General features: G+C 47.9%; 1 protein-coding gene across 3 annotated transcripts in view; it reads left to right on the top strand.

The window, feature by feature from the left end:
• Positions 1-24,849, top strand: part of IRF2 (interferon regulatory factor 2) — an 83,109-nt gene extending 58,260 nt beyond the window's left edge. For all 3 annotated transcript variants that reach the window (XM_061134758.1, XM_061134759.1, XM_061134760.1), the window contains 4 exons: positions 2,322-2,439; positions 13,770-13,934; positions 22,112-22,158; positions 23,448-24,849. In XM_061134758.1, coding sequence (XP_060990741.1) covers positions 2,322-2,439; positions 13,770-13,934; positions 22,112-22,158; positions 23,448-23,756 — 639 coding nt within the window. In that variant the 3' untranslated portion in view covers positions 23,757-24,849. The remainder of the gene's footprint in view (positions 1-2,321; positions 2,440-13,769; positions 13,935-22,111; positions 22,159-23,447) is intronic.
• The last annotated feature ends 235 nt before the right edge of the window (positions 24,850-25,084 follow it).

The raw sequence follows: 25,084 nt of genomic DNA, 5'->3' as shown, positions 1-25,084 counted from the left end.
GACCATGTTCCCTGACCAAAGACGTGAGTTCAGTTCCTGTATCTCCTTATATTAAAAGTAGTGTGATGTTAGGAAAAAAAAAAGTAGTGTGATCTTAGAAAACTAATTTCGTCTCTGAGTCATAGTTTTCTCAAGTGTAATGTGATAAAAGTCTCACTTGCCACTAATTAAACTGTAGATCATGTGAAACACTTTGACGTCTCCACATTGAGAAATCAGAATAATTTAGGTTTTTAAATATATGCAAGTCTGACTGCCTCATTACTTTTATAAGAAACCTAGAGTAGAAAATGACAACAAAAGAGACCCATGAAAATGAGCAGTTCTTTCCATAATTCCTTAAAATGTTCTTAGTTCCTTTTGGGAAATCAAAGAGATGGAAGAGGAATAAAATGACATGTGGGGCCTATTGGAGATGGTGGGGGTAGAAAGGGGGCCATTGAGAAAGCCAGAGAGGAGGGTGCCATCAGAAAGGTGGAGAATCAGGTAGATTTTGTTGTCAGGAAGGGAGATTTCCAGGTCTTCCTGTTGGATGTCAGGGTGTGGGGCTGACTTGGGAAAGAAACTTGCAGAAAGGTGCCTGGATTTGGGAGAGTGGAGTTTTATCGGTGACCTTGGATAATAGCGAGTGTTTATTTAATTATAGATGACAGGTGCAATTTAGCTTATTTGATCTTCCCATCATCCCCATGGGAATGGTGTGGGTTCTATCACTGTCCTCAGTTTACAGCTGTCCACAGCATCCTAAGAGACCACTGAAGAGGCTAAAGCCCTGTAACTAGTGAAAGACTTGAACTCCAGGCTCATGTGACTCCAAAAGCCAGACTGTCTCACCATCACCCTCTCCAGGAGCTGAGAGTTTGCTTCCACAAGTGGAGTGGCAGCCAGACTGCAGGCTTTTCTGAGTCGTAGTGAGGGGCCTGAGGTGGGAAGGCAGGTACACAGTCAAGAGTTTAGCTTTCAAGGGAAGGTGACACCTCAAGTCACAAGCAAGCGAGTTTCTTCCCAGAAAGGATAAACTTTGGAATATGTAAAAGAGATGCTACAGGGGAAGGGGGTAAACATTCTACCTAACAGGGCTGTCCCAGGTCCTTCCTAGGTTCAGCGTTTCATACATCTGGTCAACCAACCCTGCCGTTTGTGATTTTTCAAGAACTGAGCTATACAGTGAGGTGATGTCTTCAAGGTCATGGATATCATGGTGGGAATTTGCTGGATGGGACTGTGGCTTCCCTAAGGTTTGCAGGGCATTCGTCATTGAGTCCAAGCAGCACATGCATTGATAAGAACACTCTGCATGCCTTGGAGCAGCCACTCGAAATTTTTCAAAGCACAGGCACATCCATCTCACGTGATCTGCTCCCGTCTTCTGTTCTTTCCACCCTTATACCCCCCTCTCCAGTGTGGTTTCCCCAGGAGTTGTGTGTGGCTTTTTTTGTCTGATTCTGCTGCTGTTGTAGACACCAGTGCAATGTCCTCTGGGAGAGAAGCGCTCTCATCAACCCACTGAAAGTCAGTCTGTACCCCAGCACTGGCTCTCCCAGAGCTGTTGGTGTGTTCAGAGGTTGGAGGGCTCTGGTGCACTTGAGTAGAGCAGAAATTGAGAGCCAAGCTTGGGCAAAGGAATTGGTTCTCCTAGATTCATTAGAATCAATATATAGACTCTCGGAAGGCTTTAACAGGCGCCATGGATATGGGCTCCTCCACTGGCCTCCACAGAGTTGGGGAGTCTTCAGCTGGGAGTCTGGCCCGTGTCACCGGCCACCCCCCCCCCCGCCCTGCCCCGGGGCAGGATGCTCACATGGCTAGGGTCCAGGGCAAACCTGATATGAGAAGAATTCATCCACCATGTGCTCTAAATTCCTGTCCTTGGGCTTGTAATTGAGGCAGAGCTTTTCCTCCAAAAGTATAAAAGGGGCAGCAGGATTCCTCCCTTAGAGAGAAGGCCAGGAGCTGACTCACATACACCTCCTCCTTCAGAGAAGGAAGAGTTGAGGTCTCCCCAGCACGGTGCTTTACCTCGATAGTAACGCAGCTTCCTTACCCAGGGGTCATCGGGTGCAGAGGTAAGCATTTCAGGAAGGCAAGCCAGGTGCAGTGGTGTTATCTCCTCCAAGGAAGAAGGGGGGGAAAAAAGGGAACACTAGAGAAGACATTCTAGGCAGAAATGTGCTTTTTGAGCTCTAGGCTGATTGAAAACATGCACTTGGGAGGCGAACCTGACCTTGGCATTAAAAGAAAGCAGACAGGGTAGAATTTAAACTAAGCGAAGGAAGGGAAAAGGAAGTGTTCTCAATTCTTTTTTCTTTTCTTCTTCCTAGCAAGAACCAATTGAGTCACCTTTGGGGCTTAGTAACGGAGTAAGTGATCTTTCTCCTGAGTATGCGGTCCTGACTTCAACTATAAAAACTGAAGTGGATAGTACGGTGAACATCATAGGTAAACTATTTTGACATCTCATTTCTTTATACACACAAGTAGCCCCTCCGGGGTCGAGAATTTGTAAAACGTGACTTGAAATAACATAGGCAGTGGGAGGAGGGCTTGGAACTGTCTCAGAATGCAAGTTCAGGCCCTCGGATGTCAGGGCTGAAAAATAAAATCCTTTGAGGATCAGATAAAGGAACTGAGGTGGATGGACCTCAAGAAAATAGGTAGATGAAAAGAGATACCCTCCCCCCGCCCCGCCCGCCGGCGGCTAGTGACTGGCGGTTCTCAGTCTTTGCATTTTTGGCTATGTGGACAAATGTGTTATTTATTTAACTTGGGAACAAGGTGTGGGGAAGACTGTCCCCGTGAGTCGTCACAGCATCTCCTGGATGACGGACCTGCCACAGAGGTGGCGCTCATCTCTGAGATGCAGAAACAGAGGTGTGTGGCCAGAGGGCGCACTGTGATCCCACCAAGAGTGCTGAGTGCCTTCCGTACCTGGGGAAATAGATGGGGAGCAAGGCCGGACCAATTCCTAGTTTCATGGAACTGCAGATGACAACAGCTTTACCATCTATGATAAATGCGCCAGAGGGACAGACTGGAGAGATGCTGCTGCTGGGTGAGGAACTGCAGCAGAGGGCTGGCAGCGGACCTAGCCTCGTGGACCCCGGTGCAGAAACACACTTGCAGGATCAGAGGGAAGGCCAGTGCACCTAGGGAGGGCCCATGAGGCTCGTCAGAAAGGAAGTGGAGTGGGCTTATGGGCTTATGGGGACCTTTGCAGACCCTGGGAAGGAGGTTGGGTCTTTTTCCTCAAAAGTGCTGGAGGGTGTCTATGTGTGTGTGTGTGTGTTTAAGTTTTTAAAAATTGAAATATAGCAGATACTAAGGCTCACAGATGTTTCATATACACGCATCATGGAAGCCCCACCCCTGGAGGCTTTTGGGCAGGATTGTGACAAGTGAGGATTACATCTCAGTAAAGTTCCGCTGGGGTGCTGCTGTGAGCGGATGGTGGGGACCCTTTGCAAGAGTGGAGGCCCAGCCTTGAACTTGTATTCTGACTCCAGCCCTCTGAATCCAGAACCTCCATTTCTTTGCCCTCAGTACCTTTGGTTTCATTTCATTTTGCTCCGTTTTGTAAACAGTTAGGCCTTCTGACGCTGGTAAGAATGGGAAAGATCAAGCAGAGCTCCAAGAGTCAGCCTCACATCCGAGGACCTTCATTTGTGGGTTCTCAGTGGCTTCCCCAATGGCTCAGCAGATAAAGAATCTGCTTGTAATGCAGGAGACAAAGGAGATGCAGGTTCAGTCCCCGAGTTGGGAAGATTCCCCTGGAGAAGGAAATGACAACCCACTCCAGTATTCTTGCCTGGGAAATCCCAGGGACAGAGGAGCCTGGTGGGCTACAGTCTGTGGGGTTGCAGAGAGTCGGACACGACTGAGTGACTAAGCACACAGTGTGTAGTTTGGACCGGAAGTTGCAGCCATTGCACATGGGGTTTTGGAGTTTGGAGGTAGAATCACGCATGCAGGGTCTCCCTTGCACTTTGGAGTCTCCAGCAGCGTGCAGGGTGAAGGAAGAATGACGCATATGCTCTATCTCGTGACTGGACGGCCTTGCCTTCCTCGTTGGGATGCAGCACTTTTGCACAGAGACAGATGGCCCCACAGTCATTTTGAGCTGAGCGAGCTGTCCAGAGAGCAGCCTTCTCACTTCCCCTCTGGAGCGAGGCTGCTTGTCTGACCGGAAGTCCGGCTCCCTCCCTCCTGGGCCTTCTCCCCCAGGGCTGGGGAGCTGCTTCTCCAGCACCTGGGTTTTGATCGGCCCTGTGTCAGCAGACTGTCCTCAGAAAGCTCTGGTCCTCTGAGCTCTTTTTAAAAAGCAAGATATATGCCAACCCTCCAGGCACGCTTTCTTAAGATTCAGCTTATTTTGAGGGAGCTGTTTGACTTTTGAGCTCCCCTTCCTTAAGGAGGGAAATTCAGCCTCAGATAAAATGCCAGACAGAAGCCAGAATTGACCAGTTTTCTTTACCCCCCCGCCTTTTTTTTTTTTTTTTTTTAACATTCTGGTTGAGTCTTCAGTAGGTAAATTCTCTGTCAGGTTGGTTGTTCTTTGCCCTTCGGTGTAGTGGGTGCCGCATAGCGTTGGCACTGATTTAATGAGTCATTCCTTCTGGGGTAAAGATGAAGGCCAGGTTTGGTTAGAGAATCACCAACCAGATTAAATGATTCTCTTCCAAAGAATAAAGTCATAATGGATGGCTGTAAAATGAGTTTGAATATCTCTTTCTAACTAGTCAGTGATCCTTCCAAAGGTGTGTAATGATAGATGCAGTGGATCCATGCAAGTATTTGAAAGAAGTGAGTAATTTGTGATTATTGCTAACAGAACCACTAGTTCAGATTTTAAACCCTTCTCAGAGCCTTGTCTCCACTCTCCCAAGTGATGGTTAATTAGCTATTCCAGCCTCTGTGATGTGTGGACCTAGGTGAGAGAAACATAGCACTTTCTGATTCTGAGGCTCCTATGGCATTGGAGAGATTCTTTTCTGGGCTCTCTTTACTTTCTAAAAAAATGTTTTGTTTAAAAATGACACCATTTCTTGCTTTCTATTTATTGGTCTCTAAAACCCAGAGTTCCTTCCAGTTTTGTATCCAGGCACCAAGAAGAAAACTTCAAGATGTTTTCAGTCCCCTCTTATAAGCCCATGTTTATGAGATTAAAAATGGGAGCTGAAATGAGTCCTTAATACGAGAGCATTTTCCTCGTTGTTGGTCGGCTCTGTCCCTGGGGAAATAGATTGAAAATCAATATCTTAATCCCGTGGAGGCCAGCCAGCCAGTATATTTTTATTCTGGAGATGGGCGGGCTGTGTGGTAAGCAAATCCAGTAAGGGCGTAAACAATGAAATGTACTGTTACCCTGACAAATGAACTCTTGCTGGATCGCAGCTGTGTTTCACTTTTATTCTTAGGGCAGCAGGAAAACACACACACATACACACATGCACGCGTGCACACACACTCACAGTCAGCGGGCAGTGTCCTGGGCTCGCCTTCTTGTCCGTAACAGCTGAATGTACTTCCAGATTTAGCTGGCTGTGCACTCCACGCAGGAGTGCGATGTCTCAGTACTTAAACCAGGTCCTTTCCCGTTTCCTCTCTCCTGAGCGTTTAAGTGCACAGGTCCTCACCCCCCAACACCCTTACCTGCTGCCCCTTTAAGAGGAGGGAGGGAAAAAAAAACACTCCTTATTTTTATTTTTACTTTTCTTTCACATCGAATTATTTCGTGTGTGTGGCAACTTCTGTTTTTAGGAAGTGGAAGAAGCCAGCAACATGTTGGATTGTTCTGATAATACCCTGCTGGCCTGCTGCCCGGGTCAGCAGGGCCTCTGCTGAACTGTATTGAAATCACCTCCAGGCCAGTGTGTGAAGTCTGCAGGTGCGGAAATTCTGTCTCCCCGGCTTAGGTGGGGCTTCATCGCCCCCATTGTGTTCCTTGATAAAGATAACCCCACCCTGCAAGAAAGCAAAGACTGCTGTGAAATAAGGAAGGTTATTCATGACCCTGAAGTAATTCAAGCAGGCCTTGGGTAACTAGACCTAAAGAATTAGGAAATAATGTGATTTGGATTTTGCCTTGATTTTGGTGGCCCAGACCGCACTGTCTTAGGACGTACCTTTTTTTTTTTTATAATTGCTTCCAAATTTTACTGACTTCATCTAAAGTAAACCTTGAGTAGCTTTTTTTTTTTTTTCAGCTAAGCTTAGAAACTTTGAGTATCTACAGGAGCAGAACATAACAAAAGAGGCGCAGAAGAGATTCAGAACTAAGAGACCAAACTTCCCAGGGCCTCCCACTTATAACTTAAGATCAGCAGCCTCTGGCACCAGAATAATTGTTTGAGGATGGCCTGCCAGTGCAGGAGATGTAAGAGACATGGGTTCGATCCCTGGGTCGAGAAGATCCCCTGGAAAAGGGCACAGCAACCCACTCCAGTACTCTTGCCTGGAGAGTCCCATGGACAGAGGAGCCTGGCGGGCTGTAGTCCATAGGGTCACAAAGAGTCAGAGACGACTGGAGCGACTTAGAACACACACAGATGATGCTCAGGCTGTATGGTTGTCTTCATTTTTTCAGCTCCTTTGTGCCTCGTTCGCTTTCCCATTTTCCCTCATGCTTCAGATATGAGAAATCCCATCTATGAGATAAAAAGTAACTTTGGGGTGGCTCCTTCGATGGAAGGTACCCCTCTTGAGAAGGGTTGAATAAAGACTCTCCATGCTGGTTCTCAGTGGGCTGGGCCTTGTCCTGGAGGCTCTTGGGGACAGGGTCAGAGACCGGATATCCAGTTTTATCAGGTCCCCGAGAAAACTCTTAGCCATTGGGTGGTCCACGTATGAGGTGTGAACCGAGATCTCACAGTGTACCCAGACACAACCGATAATACATGTTGTTTTTCTTGGGTGAACTGGACCTTGGAAAACCCAGGGTGACAGAGGCGAGCCAGCACAGGACGTGGTCTCAGTCCCGCGTGCCCCTGCAGCCCGGGGCAGTGAAGGTGGAGGTTTTATTTCTGTTTTCAACCTTTAAGTAGTTTTTATTTACCCAAGAATGTTGTCAACTTTTCAGGAGGCTATAGATGTTTTTCTCCTTCCCCCTCTTTCTTGCCGCCTCCGCCTCATTTATAATTAACTGTCTGATCCTGTCTTCCCTGGTCGTATTTCTCAAATCCGTCCTCTTCTATTTCTGATGCGACTCCCAGTCACCTTCGTACTGGCCCGAGCTCCGCGTCCACGCTGCCCCTTCTCCATGGAGTCGTTTGTCACAAAATGCCAGTCTCACGCTGTCACCATCACCCTGCCCCAGGACCAAGACCCTCACGTCCACAGGCTCCTGGTGACCTAGCCCCTGTCCACCTCTTTTATACCTGTGTTTGAATTTGAATGACTCTGAACAGTTTGATTTCTATGTGTGCATCCAGGGAGAAAAAGGTTTGGGTCTTGGGTTGTATTTCTGTGGGTGGATGCTTAGGCTCTGTCTATATAACAGGGTGAGGAAGGGGCATTTGGTGGCTTCATCAGGAAGGGTATGCCGCCAATCCATGAGGTCTTAGCCAGGTTTCTGCTCCCAGAGAGCTGACCCTTGAGACAAGTTGATAAACTCAGCCGAGTTTTTGCTAGAACACGCTGTTTGCTCCCCTTTGTAGCAGGGCAGTACAGGATGCTGTTTTCTGGTGGGAGTGAAGAGTGTATACACACCCGTCACACTCTGGCTCTGCCTTGCACCCCTGTAGACCTGTCACTTTCGGGGGACAGTGTGGCCCATGTGGGGACAGAGCTCCCTTCTCTGGAAGTACTAACCTTGTAGACACTGTCTCTACCACCCTTGAATGCCTAAACCAAATCGTGGCCAGACTCTTTTATCTAAAAGAAAAACAAAAGAGCACCAGATTAAAAGTTTAAAGGATGTGGCTCTAGACCTAGTTCTGCAGGTTTCTGTTTATCACGTGATCCTTGGCAAACTCCCTAACTTCTCTGAGACTCAAATTTCCTCATGTCTAAAGCAGAAATGATAAAACTGATCCTGCCCACCTCACAGGGTTGTTGCGAGCGTCCAATGGGTATCACCAGAAATCACTGTGTGGTTGAAAAGTGAAGTTAAAGCCTCTCAGTCGTGTCTGACTCTTTGCGACCCCATGGACTATACAGTCCATGGGATTCTCCAGGCCAGAATACTGGAGTGGGTAGCCTTTCCCTTCTCCAGGGGATCTTCCCAATGCAGGGATCGAACCCAGGTCTCCCACATTGCAGGCGGATTCTTTACCAGCTGAGCCACCAGGGAAGCCCAAAATGTGGTTAGAAGATGGTAAAATGATATTATGATTGTGATATTATCAAAATCATATTAAAATAGATTTGATTAAGAGAAGTTTTCTCTATCTGTGTTATGTCATCAGGACTGGTATTCACAGTTTAAGTTCTCAAACTTCAGATGAGGTCAGAGAAATTTCTCTCCGTGGTAGCTTGCAAATGGCCTGCTTTTCTATGCCTTCAGCTGGACCCTGCAGCTGCCTGAGTGACCTTGACAATTTAGCTGACCTCCCTGGTTTTCAGCTTTTTTTCAGCTGCCAAGTGGTAGGACCAACCCACCTTCAAAGAACTTTCCCATTCCTAGTAGTCTACTTTTAAGATCTTTCTCTGAGGCATGGGGGCAACTACTTTCTCGGGTGGAGCCCTGCATTAAGTCAACAGTTGTTAATAAAGTGAGAATGACCTTTTAAGGAATCAAACAGGCTCATCAGTAGCGAGCCATGAATAATATTGTTGTAAGTCTCAGCGACGAGGTCCCGATAAAATTACATTCCTGCGGGTGTCTCTTTTCCTGATGTGCTGACCTTCATAAGCTAGAGGAGCTTAGTGGATTCCTTGCTCCTCTAACCATTCGAAAATTTCCTTGGCACCCAATATAGAACTGTTGAAAAGCAATTTCACTATTGGTTATGAGCCCAGAGTTTTATTAAGGTGAGATTTGAAATTTTTCTCCTAAGAGGAGCTCAGAAAACCCTGGGTAGCTCAGTTTGAACTTCTTTAACTCTTTCTTTCAGGAGACGGTGCTGCTGAGCACTGGAGAGGGAAAGCTGAATTTCTATCCCGAGACTGCCACTTAACCAGCTGTCTGACCCTTGAACGCTCTGTTAGCTATTTGATTCTCCACGATGTTTTTCTGCCTGTGTAAGATAGGGTGATAATTGTATTTTCCCCATGGAGTTGTAACGGTCTTATAGGTGATCACTCATGGTGGGGAAGACAAACTTCAGGGCCCAGAAGGTGTTAGGTTTTGTTCTTATTGGTTATCAGGATCATCTGACACCTAGAGGGCTCCCACCCCTGTCCTTACGCGCTGTGGCACAAGGGTCCCCAACCTCTGGGGTCTAATGCCTGATGATCTGAGGCTGAGATGATGCAGTAATAATAGAGATAAAGTGCACAATAAATGTAGTGTGCTTGAATCATCCCCAAACTCCCACCCCCAGGTTCTTGGAAAAATCATCTTCCATGAAACTGGCCCCTGGTGCCCAAAGGGTTGGGTACTGCTGCTTGAGCAGATTGCTCACTTTGCTCTTCTTGTGGCTTTTCACTCCTCAGGAATCAGAGGCACTGTCTGTATGGTCCCCTGGGGGCAAAGTTTGGTGATTCGGGGAAATCAGTTCCCATCTGTCTCTATAGATGGGTAAAGAGAGAGAGGTTGATCAAGGCTGGTATGTAAAGCCTATCCAGAGAGCATCTCAGGTGTGTGGGACCTCCCTGCTTCTCTCTTGGACTTGTGACTTACGAGTTGGGAAGTTTCTGAAGTGTCCTTAGTCATGTTCAGATAGAGAGCAGCAGTCATCCCTGTCCCAAGCACAAAGCCACACACTCTCAGGGCGATGCTTGGCCTTAAACATCGTGGACTCATACTAACTGGGTACCAGATGTAGCCCAGAAAGCAAAAACTTACTTTTCTCTCCTTGTCACTGGTATTCAGGATACACTTAAAAATTGAATTAGAGGTGCTTATCTCCTTTTGATCTGAAAGCATGTATATTAAGTGAAATACAGTAAAAGCAGCCCCCCTTAAAGGAGTGTAGCTCTATGAATTTTGACGGATGTCCTCAGTGGGGTGACCACCCCTTTATTTAAGACATAGGTCACTTTCCTCACTCCCAAATGTTTTCTGTCCTTCCTGCAAGCCCCTGGCAGCTGTGGCTGCTCTGTCTTTATCACTTCAGCTAGATTTTTTAAATCCCACCTGCCAGGAGTCCTGAAATTCTCTAGAAGACATCCATTGTTCCATCCAGTACTCACAAATGGTCCTGAACTCCCGCAGGCCTCTGGCTCCCGCCCGGGAGCCTTACTCTGGTTATTCATCTCTTTGCTCAGCAGAGTCATCCAGCCGCTCTGCGGTGCAAGCCACAAACGTGTGCTGTGACTCGAGACACAAAGTCCTTGTGCAGGTTCTCAGCTCTCTCGGGAGCCATGGCGTGGTTGCGAGGTGACATGCACGAATACAGAGTTTAATAAAGAGACAGAGAATTAACGGGCCACGCGAGGCCGAAAGTCAGGACACGTCCCGAGATCGTGTCACATTGTCGTTTTGGCCGAGCCTCGGGGACAGCGAGTGAGGGGCCCACAGGAAGGAGAGGGCGGCTCTGTTCTTGGCGGGGGGGGGGGGGGGGGGCAGGAAAAGGCCCCCCAAAAACAGAGGCATCTGACTCCTGCCTGCCGTTCACCTTCCCCTTTGCCCTCCCGCTCACTGAAGCCTTTGATTTCCTGGAACTGGAAAAAAATATTCCACTTCCTGAACTTTCATCACGGGCCCTCCGCTTTCTGTTCGTTTTCATGACTGTCCTCGGCTTATTCTCTGGATCATTGCGTGCTGGCCTCCAGCCCCGCTGGACTTCTCACAAACCAGATCCTGGACTAGACTGTGCTTCCTCGTCTCCTCCTAGGACCAGACAGCTAGGCCTTGTACAAAGAAGATGCTCCAGAAATCTCTTGTCAGTTCAATGACTGAGTTGGGCCTTCTGGGGAAAAACCTTGAGGGAGAGAATTCCTGGCCAGAACAAAGGGATGCCATTAGGAAGATGCTTGAACGGCCACCATTGTTTATACTCCCAAGAATGACAGTGCAAGGGAGAAAGGAATTTTGGAGGATTGGAAGTTAAAGTGGACTTGATTTAAATCAAATTTATAAAAGATCTTAGCATGTAAGATCTCTCTCACACACACACACATGCAGGCACAGACACAACTTCTTTGGTTTTTATATCCACCCCCCGGTTTGTGAAAGGGAAGACCCCATCTCGTTTTCCTGCCGTCTTATTTTCCTTGGGAGAAGAGGCAGAAGAAACTTGAGAGGTCAGTGTCAGCGCTCAGTCTGTGTCTGCCGAGCAGCATAATGGATGCTCTCAGGCCCGAGTAGGATCATCCAAAGGATAAAATAAGAATTTGGGAGTCTGCCTGCCATATTTAGCCTGCCCTCCTCTTCTTTAATCTTATGCCCCCCACCCCCCACCCCAGGGAAACCTTGGTGGCATCCAGTTTCCATTCCATTCTGTCTGCCGTGACTTTGTGGAGGCTGTTATCACATCCCCAAATCTCCTTTCCCGGCTTCTTCGGCGCCTTTCTTTTCTTTGCTAGAAAATCCATGGATTCTCACTCCCTTCTAAAACCTCCCCTGAATAGAAATCGGGTTATGTTCTCCTTACCTTGTGCTGGTCATTTCATCACCCCTCGTTGCCCAGACAGTTCAAACAGAAACCAGTGTATAAACAGAAATACTTAAGTAATCAAAATACTTGGAGCAGTGAAAACAAGAACTGGCCCATCATGCTAATAACTTCTCCAGGAGACTGGAGTGTGGCTGCCTTCCCGCCTAACCTGAACCTTTTCCAGGTGGCCAGGGATGCAGAGCACTGCCCAGAATCCGAGCCGAGTGACTTCGGACAGCCACTGCACTTCTCTGTGCCCGAGTGTCTTCATTTATAACTGGATAGTCATGCTTTTTCCCTGACATTCTCATGTGTTGAAATGTTAAAGTAACACGCACGAGCAAAACATTGATTGTGGGTCCGGAGTGCTTTGAGAGAGGCCCTTGGGAAAACGTCGGTCCCATTTGCTTATGGGTGCCAGTTTCCAGGGATATTCTATCCAATCAGTTGCCAACAGAAGTATATGGTCTGCTCTGTTTGAAAGTGGGACAGGGCATTAGGGGCATTCAGATTAAAACCACAATGAGGTATCACCAACATGTATCTGAATGAGTAAAGTCAAAAAGTAGTGATGACACCAAAATCTGGTGAAAATGTGCATAAGTGAGCTCATTCATACATTGCTGGTGGGAATGTAAAGTGGTATAGTCGTTCTGTACGCTACTTTGGCAGTTTTTTGTAAAACTAAACATCTAATTACCATGTGATCCAGCAATTGCACTCCTGTGTCTTTGTCCCAGAGATGGATACTTATGTTCAGGTAAAAACTATGCATGAATGGTCATAGCAGCCTTATTTATAATAGCCAAAGAATGGAACATACTATAAATCCTTCAGTGGGTGAATAAAAACAGACCGTGGTACATCCATGTCATGGAATATTACTCAACAGTGTGAAGTAACCAACTATGGATAAACACAACAACTTGGATGAATCTCCAGGGAATTATGCTGAGTGAAAACAGCCCATCTCAAAAGGTTACCGTGTGAGTTCATCTTGTGAGGCATGCTTGAAATGACAAAAATTATAGAAATAGGAAACACATGAGCGGATGTCAGGGGTTAGAGACAAGGGGAGGAGGCTGAAGGATGGTGGATACGGTTACAGAAAATGCTTGTAATGATGAGATGGTTAGGTGTTTTGACTGTGGTGGTGGCTATGTGGAACCATGTGTGTAATGAAATTGCCAGAACTAAGTACACATACACACACACACAGGAGTACAAGTGAAACACGGAAATCTGAACGAGACGCATAGATTATCAATGTCAATATCCTGATACTGTACGATGGTTTAATAAGGTGTTACCATTGGAGGACGCATGGCAAACGGCGTGCAGGATCTCTGTATTATCTCTTACACCTGCATGTGAATCTCCAGTGATCTCAGACTGAAAAGTTTGATTTAAAAAAAGATTGAGGCAGGATTCAGAGCCCAGGTCGTCAAAATTCATCTTGTCAGTGTTTTGAGAAGCTGATGCTGCAAAGGTGTGTTAGAACTGGGAAGGCAGTCTTTTCAATCATTCTGATGTGACACCCTTTGCCTGCAGAGGAGGAAGCGGGTGGAGAGTATGAACAGAGCATCCCACAGCTAGACCTGACGCAACAGGGTGGGTTTTGGTGGTCCTTCCTCTCTATTAAAGTTTGATAAGCTCTCTGGATCCCAGGACCCAGAAACTAGCACAGCCGCATCCTTTAGAGGAGGAGCAGAGAAGAGAAACCGGTCGGGTTGGAAGCACTGTTTCCCTCTCACGCCCTGGGGCTTGGTCTGGATGCGGCCCCTGTTCCTGCAGCCTTGGCCATGAGCAAGTTGAGTTTGGGATGCGGCCACACGTGAGCACCGTTGGCAGGCACGCTGGAAATAGCCCTGGGCAGCCAGGTTATTGGCAAGCTGCTTCTCCCTGGACATTAACCCAAAGCAAAGGCTTGTTCTTATTTCATGGCAGATGACATTTGATAACTGGGACTCCGACTCTTGGGCTCTCTCGGGGGAGCTTTTCTCTCTTGAGAGTGCATGCCAGGATGGTATAGGCTGGTGATGGTGGCACATGATGGCCATCTTTTCTTTAAAGTCGTAGGACAGTCACATCTGGACGGCACCTATGAGGATCAAGAGATTGTCACTAATCCCCCGGACATCTGCCAAGTTGTGGAGGTGACCACCGAGAGCGATGAGCAGCCGGTCAGCATGAGTGAGCTCTACCCGCTGCAGATCTCCCCCGTGTCTTCCTACGCAGGTAAGGGGGTGGGTGGGTCAGAAACTCTGCCACTGAACGGGGAACAAGGCGGGGAGGTCCTTTAGTCTAAGGTCACCCACTTCACCAACACAGCAGAGAACCTCTCCTCCGTCCTGAGGATTACTCTGGCTGGAATTATTCTGGCTTTAATGTTCTCAACCAACGTCTTCTTAGACACTTTTGTTCTCAGGTCCAAGTCTTGGTCACAACATTTCTCTTGATCACCCGTAACATGTTCACACATGACTAATGGATAAGAAGATTTCTTTGGGTGGGGGGGGGTGGGTGAATTGTGTTCAATTTTATAGATGTTACAGCAAGATGTTACAGAAAAACCAGGATGAAAGTTTTGGCCAGTATAATAATTCGTCTGCGTCTGTTTTATTTGCACACATTATCAGAAATTTGTAAGGGTGTTTTTCATGGAATCTGAGTTTGTCCCACCTGGATAGGACCTTAGGGATCACCTCTTCCAGTTCCTTCATCGGAAGTGAAGGAATTGCTCCAGGCCAGTAAGTGTTTGGCTCAGAACTTGAACTGAACCTGCAGACCCCACGTTCCATTCTATCGTTCTGCCAAGTTTCCTTGTCATCTCCACGTAGGTTCTGCTTCTTTTTTCAATTTAGCAAAGCTTCTCATTGGGCATTTTGAACTCTCCAGGGAATGTCCCCAGACTGGAAGAAATTGGCCGCGATGTCACAGGGTTAGGACCAGATTCAGCAGGCTCTCCCATCCTTAGAGGATGAAGTGGTGGCTCCCTTCCCCCACCAGCATTACATCATACCCTCCTTCTGATGATCTCCTCTTGACTTTTTGGTACTCAGTTATAGTTATGAAATGTAAGGTCTGAGTTAGGGTTATTCCTTGCAGATATTACAGGTAAAAAGAGGACGTCCTCTGACGGGTAACCACAGTTGCTTGGGTCAGGAATTCTTCCCAGTGCTCTTGATGTGCTGCCAAGTAGCATGTCCTTCAATCCGGGCACCACCCCAGTGACTGGCACAGAGTCGGCTTCAGAATTAGGTGGATTCATGTGACACATTGTTTGTACATTAGCAGCCCCTAAATTAGCTTTCTGCTTCCCAATTTGCTTTCATGTCACCTTAATTTTTTTCAATTGTAAAATATCCATAGTATAATATTTACCACTTTAGCCTTTTTTTGGAGTGGGGGGGTGTGCATGCTGTGTGCCCTGTGAGATCTTGGTTTCTCGAGCAGGGATGGAACCCATGTCCCCTGCTGTGGAAGCTCAGTCTTAACCACTGGACCGCCAGGGAGGTCCCCCCACTTCAGCCCTTTTTAAGTGCACATTGCAACGGCATTCAGCACCTTAACAGTGTTGGGCAAGGAGCACCCCGTCCATCTCTAGAACCCTTTCACCTTACGAAACTGAAACTCGGTGCCCGATATACAGTAACTCCCCATGCCCCTCCCCCCAGCCCCTTGGAAGGCCCCCTTTTACTTTCTGTCTCTCTGCATTTGGCTACTCTTTGTGCCTTGTATAAGTGCAGTCATACAATATTGGTTCATCGGTGACTGGTTTATTTCACTTCACAGAATGTCCTCAAGGTCCTGACTTTCTTTTGTGCCGCAAACATAAAAGGAAAGTGAGAAGCAACCTTGGCTACAAGAAGCCTATAATCTGCCAAACAGGCTAAGCTTGTCATCAGTTATTTATTCATGAAACATAGTTTGAAGTCCTGTGTGTACCAGTCCCTGTAATAGGAACTATAACGATACTGTTTGTGGCGTGTTCATTGTGCCCTGGAAACTATGCGAAGTGCTTGATGTTGACTGGCTTATTTAATTGTCAGGAGAATAACCCTGGGTACTGTCATTATTCTGTCTTTAAAAATTAAGTATCTAAGGCTGCTGGGGTGAAGCAATGTGTCCAGAGATGGACAACCCGTGGCACAGTGGGACCCGCGTGTGGCTGATGCTGTTCTTGGCCCTTGCACTGCGACGCTGCCCTGCGGGAACTCGTGGGGCTCGGCCATTCAGAGCAGTCCACATTCCAGGATCTCAAGGGCCAACCAAAGGAGGCAGGGCCAAATGTTTATGCCCTGCTTTTACAGTGGAGATAACTGGAACCTGAAACACTCAGCCACTTGGCTTTTGTTTCCCTGACCGTGGCTGAAAATATGTGACTTTCCTCTGTATCATGCACTGCGGGCATTATTACATCCTTTTTTTTTTTTTTTTTTAAAAAAGGGGTTAGCGCTTTAGAATCGACTTTTCTATTTATCTGTTGAGTAAGAGTTTTCTGAAGTGTTCTTGGGGATTCTGGAAGGGCCTCTTCTTGCTGTTCTGCCAGCAGTAGCATTTTGCCTTCACAGAAGAATCCCAAGAACAGCTGATTCATGCAGAGAGAAATGAAAATGTCATTACCCTTTTCAGGACATTTGCAAGATTTGAAAAGAAGGGTTTTAGTGCCAGGCTGGCAGGCAGCGGGGGTTTGCTTGGAGCCTGGTGTTTCAGCCTGGCCTTTATTTCTTTCCATTGTTTTCATTGTCTGAATTCTCCAGAACCCTTTGCGGGGAAGCTTATTGGATAGAGCCAAGATAAGTCATCACTGCAACTTTTCTAGAACCCACGACACACCAGAAACTTATCTGTTACTGACCATGGGTAGCTAAAATCTTTCAGTCAGGAATTCCATAGCTTGCTGCTAGGAAAGACAGCTTCTTGGTTGTATTCCTTTTTAAACTTGATGGTCTCCACAAAAAAAAAAAAAATAGGCTGTTTGCCTGTTTTCCATGACAGGGTCCCTTTGTTTGGACTATTCAAGTGAATTTCAGCCTTCTCTAACCACTTTCATTCATTTAGGAAACTGGTATTTGGAGGCAGTTGTTTGCTATTTTTTCCCTCCCTACTGATCATTGAAATAGAATCCCAGTAGTATTACAAAAATCACATTCACTGTTGCAAGTCGGTCTTCTCCGTGGTCTAAATATGATGCTGAGCAAGAAAAGGGACAGTTTCTTTGAGTGGACGGACATACTTGCACTGTGGGCTTCCTTAGTGCTCAGCGGTAAATAATCTTACCTGTAGTGCAGGAGACATGGGTTCAACCCGTGGATTGGGAAGAGTTCCTGGAGGAGGAAATGGCAACCCACTTCAGTATTCTTGCCTGGGAAATCCCATGGACAGAGGAGCCTGGTGGACTGCAGTCCATGGGGTCGCAAAAGAGCTGCACATGACTTAACTACCGAGCACACACACTTGCATTATGTTGTTTGAAGACAGCATGGAATTCTAGTTGGATTCATGAAACTTCATTCTGGGGAGGGATGTCCCAAAGCCCAACCTTGGGAAACTCTAGAGAAGAGTCCTTTTTATTTTTAAACATCCCGGTGTGTGAACAGGGATCATTTATTATGTTGTTGGTGGTTTAGTAAGAGAAATCACAGTAGTGTTGGGGGATAGGCTGGATGAGAGGATGGAGAAGAAGACAGAAGACAGAGGGTTGATTTGTGATAACTGAGAGAAGGGAGATCAGTTACCAGCAGAAAAGACTTTGGGTCCTTCCGGAAACCAGAGAAGGTGTGTGTTTTATTGGGTGCAGCAAAAATAAAAGTGCTTTAAGAGGACTCTGGTTTGAAGGACTTCCCTGATGGTCCAGTGGTTAAGAATCTGCCTTCCAATGCATGGGATGCAGGTTTGATCCCTGGTCGGGGAACTAAGATTCCACATGCTGTGGAGCAACTAAGCCTGTGTGCTGCAACTGGAGAGAAGCCCGCATCCCGTAACAAAGGATCCCACACGCCACAGCTAAGACCTGACGCAGCCAAATACAGAAATAAATTTTTTCTTTAAAGAGGGCTCTGATTTGAACCTTTTCATTGAGACTTGTAGTGAAAGTCATTGAGGAAGTGATTGAGGGAAAAAAATCCTTGTCAATCTTACTAATAAAACTTGTTGAACAAGTCTTCCAGAAAATGTACCAAGATGTCATTGTGCAAAAGGGCTGTGACGGAAGACATGTTGTCTCCTTCCAGATTATGTTCCTAAGATGGTCTGACAATAAAAACTGGGCTAAGGGGACTCCCCTGGCGGTCCAGTGGTTAAGACTCCATGCTTCCACTGCAAGGGGCATAGGTTTGATCCCTGGTCAGCAAACTAAGATCCTGCATGCCAGGTCACATAGCCAAAAAATAGAGCAAAAAAAAAGAAAGAAAGAAAGAAACTGGGTTACATGGAGAGTAAGCCTAAGACTAGGATCACTGTAAAACTGCAGGTCCTGAAGGAAGCACCCAAACCTCCCCCTTCCCTCTCACCCCGGTTGCTTCTGGGAAAACGGAGATCAGAAAGATAAATCAAACTGCTTAGGTACCTGCTATTACTCTGTAAACACTGCAACTTACTCAGACCGTGCTTAGGAGGCAACTCCCAATTTTTTTTTTTATTCCATTTTACTCAAAGCAAATAAAAAAAACCAAACTGAAACTAATGAAAAGGAAAACTAAAACAACTCATATTGATGTGTCAGCAGCAACATTGATCTGGAAGCGGCAGCTGCCGTGAACTTGTTAGTTCTATGAAAATACCAGTGGTGAAGTAAAACCCAGGAAAACAGAGGAAGATAGGTATGCGTGGCCCCCAACAAAGCACTTTGAGCCAGTGACCCAGGAGTCGTTGGAAGTACCGCTGTTCTTCTAGAGAGAAGGGTTTGAGATCCTCAGGCTGGGGCTTCAAGCATCTTTTGCTCCTAAGCTGAAGGCACTCAAGGCCGTTCTTTTAAATACTAAAAACTAGAATAATCAGGGACTTCCCTGATGGTCCAGTGGTTAAAACTGCACACTTCCAATGCAAGGGGCAGGGGTTTGATCCTTTGTCCAGGAACTAGGATCCCACATGCCGTGCAGAGCATCCAAGAAAATACTTTTAAAAAAAAACTAGAAATCTCAGTTTGCTAATGTGGAGATTCTTCAAAACTGCTTCAGAGGGAATTGACCTTCCTTTAGATATGATGCTCTTCCGCTAACGCTTGTGTCAGCTGAAAACAGAAGTTCGGAGCATTTGTGTCTCCTCTTGGCTCCAGCAGTTTCCCTGAAGTTGTACTTACAGGTGGATGACATTCTGATCCCGTTCACAGTCATGCCAGGTCCCACCACAGAGTCTTCCCAGAGACTGCATCCCAACCCCTCCTGCCTTGGTGATTCAATCCCCTGCTGGTTTTTGCCCATTTCCAACAAGCCTGGTGGTATCCTGTGTTTATTTGAAGGGGAGAGGAACAGAAGATGAAGTATTTCTGGAGGGTGTTTAGGAGGAATTGGAAGGGCTGGACCTACAGGAAAGGAAGAGAAACCTCGACTTTGGAGCCCTAAGAAGCTAACGCTCAAAACGGAAAGGGGATCTTGAAGTTTCGTGGGAGGTCGGAGCTGCAGGAGAGCCTCAGTGCCCAGGGCCCGGGGACCAGAAGGCTGGTCTGTCTGCCCTCCCTGTGCTGACTCAGACCACCACACTTGAGCTGGTTTCTCAACATCTCTGTTCCGCCTTTTTTCCTGGGAGTGGCAGTCACTGATTTCTGTCTCCTCTTCGGAGTCCTGGGCTAGCTGGAAGATTAAGCCAGGAGGGGCCTTTCCCTTGCTGTTGTCTTTACAATAATGTGTTTTTGTAGGGAAGGGTCTCTTGTGCCTGGCGTTGCTGGTTTGCCCCGATAAAGAGGGTCTGCTGCCCCTGCTGGATGGGCCGGTTTTCTGGCTGCAGATGGTCAGTCCTCTGCGATGGCTTACACCCGGGTGAAGTCACCAAAGTACAGTCACCGAGAACGGTGCTCAGAGGCCCCAGGTTGGGCTCCGTGTCGTCACTTTCGGCTTCTTCATTTGAAGAATGATTCTCTGCCTCAGTTTGTCCGTTTTTTCCCTAGCCTTTAGTTCATGGAGGGGGCTGGTCTAGGACTGGTGCTCTGTGTGGTTGGAAGGGCTCTGTGTGGGCTGGGGGGGCTACCTGGTCACAGCATGCCACCAGCAAGGCTGTAGGCTGGAGGCCAGGGCCTCTGTAGGTTTGGAGTGAAAGGGCTGGAAGCCACAAGAGCACCCAAGATCTTCTGCCCAGTGAGGGTGGGGTGGGGTGACAGGACCTGCTTCTTGACTTAGGGTCCTTGAGAGATTGAACGAGACCTGCAGGCAAAGTGCAGGCCCACAGCTCACTAGCCCCGTAAACATTCACTGATACGGCTTCCCTGCAGGCCTTGTCTGCAAAGTGAGTGACCCCGAGGGTGACCTCTAAGGGTCCCTGTCTTTTGGAAGTTCTCCCTTCTGTGCATTCATTTCTCGATGCAGTGAACCCTGAAAAACTGCATGCCATCAATTTTGCATTTGAAACACTTACAATTTTTTTACTTAAAAAAAAAATCAAAAGTAGTTTGCTTAAAAAAATTTTTTTTTAAATTATTTTTACTTAAAAGAAATCTTGGGGCTTCCCTGGTGACTCAGTGGTGAAGAATAGACTAATCCCTGCCGATGCAGGAAACTCAGGTTTGATCCCTGGTCCAGGTAGATCCCACATGCCGCAGAGCGACTAAGCCTGTGCATCACAGCTACCCAGCCTGTGCTCTAGAGCCCAGGAATGGCAGCTACTGAAGTCTGGAGCACACCTGGAGCACGTGCTCTGCAACGAGAGATGTCCCCGCAATGAGAAGCCCAAGCACCTCACCTGTGGAGTAGCCGCTGCAACTAGAGAAAAGTCCACACAGCAATGAAGACCCAGCCCAGCCAAAAACAAATAAATAAAAAAATTTTTTTTTTTAAAAAGAACACTGGTAAATGACTTGAAAAAAAAAAAAATCTTGTATTCTGTGCACGGATGATGTCACCTCTAGCTGTTGCCTGATTCTGTTCCCCTAGTATGTGGTACAGATCCAGTGTTGCAGGAGGCTAGTGAGCTCAGGGCAAAGGCACTCCAGTATTCACTGGATGTGGGCTGTGTGCCAGGCCCTGGGCTGAGCACAGCATCCTCTTTGGAAAGTGCTTCTATTCCCATTTTACAGATGGGGAAAACTGTGCCTCCGTGAAGTCAAGTCACTTGCTCTGTCTCTCAGAGCCGGCAGGCTGAATCAGGGTGGTGACTGAGTTGGTTGTCTCTTGCCGCCTATAACTACAAACTTAGTGCCTGAACACAACACACTTTATCATCCCACAGTTGCTGAGGGTCAGGAGAGCAGGCGTGACTTGGCTTCGGTCTTCGGCTCCGGGCATTCGCTGCATGAGACTCGCAGTCTAGTTCTGGGCCCGGGCGGCTGTCGCATCTGAGGATGGGATCTGGGAGGGTCTGCTTCCAGGCTCACACCGTGTGGGGTGGAATGTAGTTCCTGGCAAGTTGTCAGCCTGAGGGCCTCAGCTTCTTGCTGGCTGTTGGCTGGAAGCAGCCCCTTGGTTGTCTGTCCGGGTGCCTCCCTGCCGTGGTGGCCTGCCCCCTCAAGGCCAGCCAGGGAGGTCGTCGCCTTGTTAGACGGGGTTTCAGACTTACGTAATGTGATCACATACAGCCCGTCGCCTCTGCCATGTTCTGTAGGTTTCAGAGCAAGTCACGGGCCCCGCCTGCCCTCTGGAGGAGGGAACCCCACGAGGAGGTAAACACGGCAGTTTACTGAGGCTCACAGGACCCCACCCCCACCCCCAGAATCTGTGCATCCACAGCAAGCCAGGGGGAAGATAAACTCCTTTATCCATCCAGGATATCAGCACTGAGGGGCTGGGAGGAGACTGGGCTGGAAGGGAGGGACCTGGGGAGACTGGGCTGGGATTTAAATGGACCAGTTGCCATCCAGTGGGGCCTGGATGGAGCAGCCTCAAGGAAAGGGCCTGACGCAGAAGTGGGAGCTGGCAGTGGACCAGGGGGGCAGACAGGCGCCTGGGGGCCCAGCACCCCACCCCGGGAAGCAGAGACCATGAATAAACGTAGCCTGGCCCTGGGAAAATGAGCCACCCCTCCACCCTCAACCTTTCCTGCGACGGGGCAGAACTAGAGAAATCCAATTCTGCTCCGGCACCTCCTAGGTGCACGCATTTGACCTGAGCACAGGGGACGGAGGTTATGAGTTTAGTGACCCACTTCTCTTTGGAAGAAAAAGTTGCTGATATATATATATATATAATTTTTTAAAACACTGCCTGAGCCTCCAAACGGTTTGAGCGGCAGGAATGATGGGCCTGTGTTTTTCTCTCTGTGAACAGAAAGCGAAACTACCGATAGCGTGCCCAGTGATGAAGAGAGCTCGGAGGTAAGCATGGCCTGGCGGGGCGGCTGTCGCCAGCAGGCGCTGGGACAGAGCCTTCCCAACCAGCGCGGTGGTTTCCTCGTGGCTAGTGAAGGTTCTTTTCTTTTGATCATCAGTTTCATTTGCGGCTTTTTTTTTTTTTGGTGGTGGTGGTGGTGGTGAAATATACATAACGTAAAATTGACAGTGCTTTTGGATTTCATCTTACAAAACGAGGCTTTGGGAACTGAAGGCAAGGGCTCAGTAAGAAAGGAGGCTGTGACGGCAGGAAAAGTCAGGAAACGCTGATGTTCTTAGCGCCATAAACATCCAACTCCGCGAGCAGAAACAGAAGGCCCAGGTGGCCCCGGGCAGTGATGAGAGGTCAATGTCAGGAAGCGCTTTAAGCAGGAGCCGCTCTCCAGGTCCCTAGAGTCCCTGCCACCCGCGATCCATGCCCACTGGCCAAGTGCGTGTTCAGTCGGATTCTGAGTCCCTCTCCTGTTCTCCTTCGCCTGGCTGGGCTCTGACAATGGCAGGCAAGGCTCTGACGGTGAGCGAAAGCATTCCTCTGAAGCCTGCCTTGTGTCTGCGTTGGAGTCAGTTACAGACAGACTGCCTAGCGGTTGTTTGAATTAGCGATTTCCCAGGGTGCGCACTGCTTCCAAGGATAGCCCAGGAATTCTGAAAAGACAGTAGGTGCAGATGCTTGCACACATTCAGACCCTGTTTCTTCAAGGTCAGAATTCTAGGTTCTTCCCTGAATGGCGCCCGCACCTTGGAGCCAGCTGTTGGCAGCACGCTGGAGCTCTGAACTGCACCCATCTGAAAGCGATCCAGGGGCATTCCCTGTCTATTACTGAGCACCTCACTTGCCTCCCTCTGAAAAACGCAGCTGGACTCAGGGGTCCGGTGGGGCCATTGTGAAGACCTGGTCGCCCTCTCGCACCAGCCATCCTGGCCCAGGGCTTCCTGGCCAGGCAATCAGGCCAGACAGCTGGCGTTAGAGAGGAACCAGAAACCAAGCTGCTGCCTCGTTTTCCTGCCTTCATAGAATAGTCTCGGCTAGATTTCTGGGAGGTGGGCGATGGGCATTGATGATTAAAAAAAAGGGAGGGGAAGAGAAACCGTGTTTTGGGGGCATGTGTGGCTGGGGATAGCTCTCAGTTCAAGGATGTGGAGTCACTCAGCTTCTCGTTTATTCCACGCCTCTTAAGTTCAGACACTTAACCGTGGGGAGAAGGAGCCGTGTTTTAAAAAGCCATTGGAGAAAGGGCAGAGGAAATACCTGTCATCGTTCTTTTCTTTGCAAGGGTCGGCCACACTGGCGGAAGAGGAACATTGAAGGCAAACAGTACCTCAGCAACATGGGGCCACGGAACACATACCTGCTGCCCAGCATGGCCACCTTCGTCACGTCCAACAAGCCCGACCTCCAGGTCACCATCAAGGAGGAGAGCTGCCCCGTGCCTTACAACAGCTCCTGGCCCCCGTTCCCAGACCTCCCCCTCGCCCCCCCCATGAGCCCCACGCCCAGCAGCAGCCGCCCGGACCGGGAGACCCGGGCCAGCGTCATCAAGAAGACGTCAGACATCACCCAGGCCCGCGTCAAGAGCTATTAATAAGCCTGCGACTTCCCCTGGTGGTTGTCGGGATTTCTTGGCTTTGTCTTTGTCGTTTGTTTGTATTTTATTTTTCTCTCTGACACCTGTTTTAGACGAATCTTAAGGGAAAAAGCCTTGACAAAATAGAACATTGATTGCTGTGTCCGACTCCAGTACTGGAGCTTCTTTTTAACTCAGGACTCCAGCTTCTTGATAGACGCGTTATCTCTAGAGCCTGCTGGATCTCCCAGGGCTGCTCCCTCAAGTTCAAGGACGTCATAGGACCAACCCCCACACGGGCAGTGAGGTGCTGCGTTGCCTGTGGTCAAGGCCAGCATGGTGGAATGGATGCCTCCACACGGAGGAGAAAATGTGAACTAGCTGGAATTTTTTATTCTTGTGAATATGTACATAGGGCAGTACTAGCGACGTTGCAGTCTGCTTCTGCACCTTATCTTAAAAGCACTTACAGATAGACCTTCTTGTGATCCTGCTCTGTTTCACAGCACAGTCAGCATCCCCTTCCCTAGCCTTCTTCCCTCCTCCCCTCCCACCCCTGGCCCTTCATCCCTTCCCTTCCCATCTCTTTCCCCTCTCCCTCTCCCATTCATTTTCTTTCCTCCTCTTCCTCCCCTCAAAGGCCATGTTCCACATCCCCGAGGAGGAGAAGAAGACAATGAACTTCTCCACCGATGTCCCATTTTAAAAGACTGCTTTAAAAAAAAAAAACAGCAAAAGAAAATCTTTCTAATCTGCTATGCTTGAATGCCACGCGGTACAAAGGAAAACTATCATGGAAAGATTATGCAAATTCTCAGATTTGAAGACAAAAATACTCTAATTCTAACCAGAGCAAGCTTTTTTATTTTTTATACAGGGGAATATTTTATTCAAGGTAAAATTCTAAAGAAAATATAATTGTTTTTTATCTTTTCTACAGCAAATTTATAATTTTAAGATTCCTTTTCTTGTTTATCGGCAGTTATTACATCCTTGTGGCACATTTTTTTTTTAATTTTGTAAAGGTGAAAAGCTTTTATGAGCTCATGTAGCAATCAAATTATCCTGTGGATTGATAATAAATGAATATGATATATAGTTAAATTTTTAATGGGCATCACGCCTGGCTTTGTCTGTGTGTACCTTAGAGGACAGTCATGGGACAGGACTGGCAGGGGTATCATTTCTTCTGGCGGACTGGAACTTTCCCCCTTTCCTTTTCCTTTGTGTAAATCATTCAGTCATGTCCAGCTCTTTGTGACCCTATGGAGTGTAACCCACCAGGCTTCTCTGTTCATGAGATTCTCCAGGCAAGCATACTGTAGTGGGTTGCCAGGTGCGTCTCC

Source organism: Dama dama, chromosome 32 (genome assembly GCF_033118175.1).
Source record: "Dama dama isolate Ldn47 chromosome 32, ASM3311817v1, whole genome shotgun sequence".
NCBI lineage: Eukaryota > Metazoa > Chordata > Mammalia > Artiodactyla > Cervidae > Dama > Dama dama.
The sequence above is the reverse complement of the archived record's forward strand: the minus strand, read 5'-3'. Positions and strand labels throughout refer to the sequence as shown.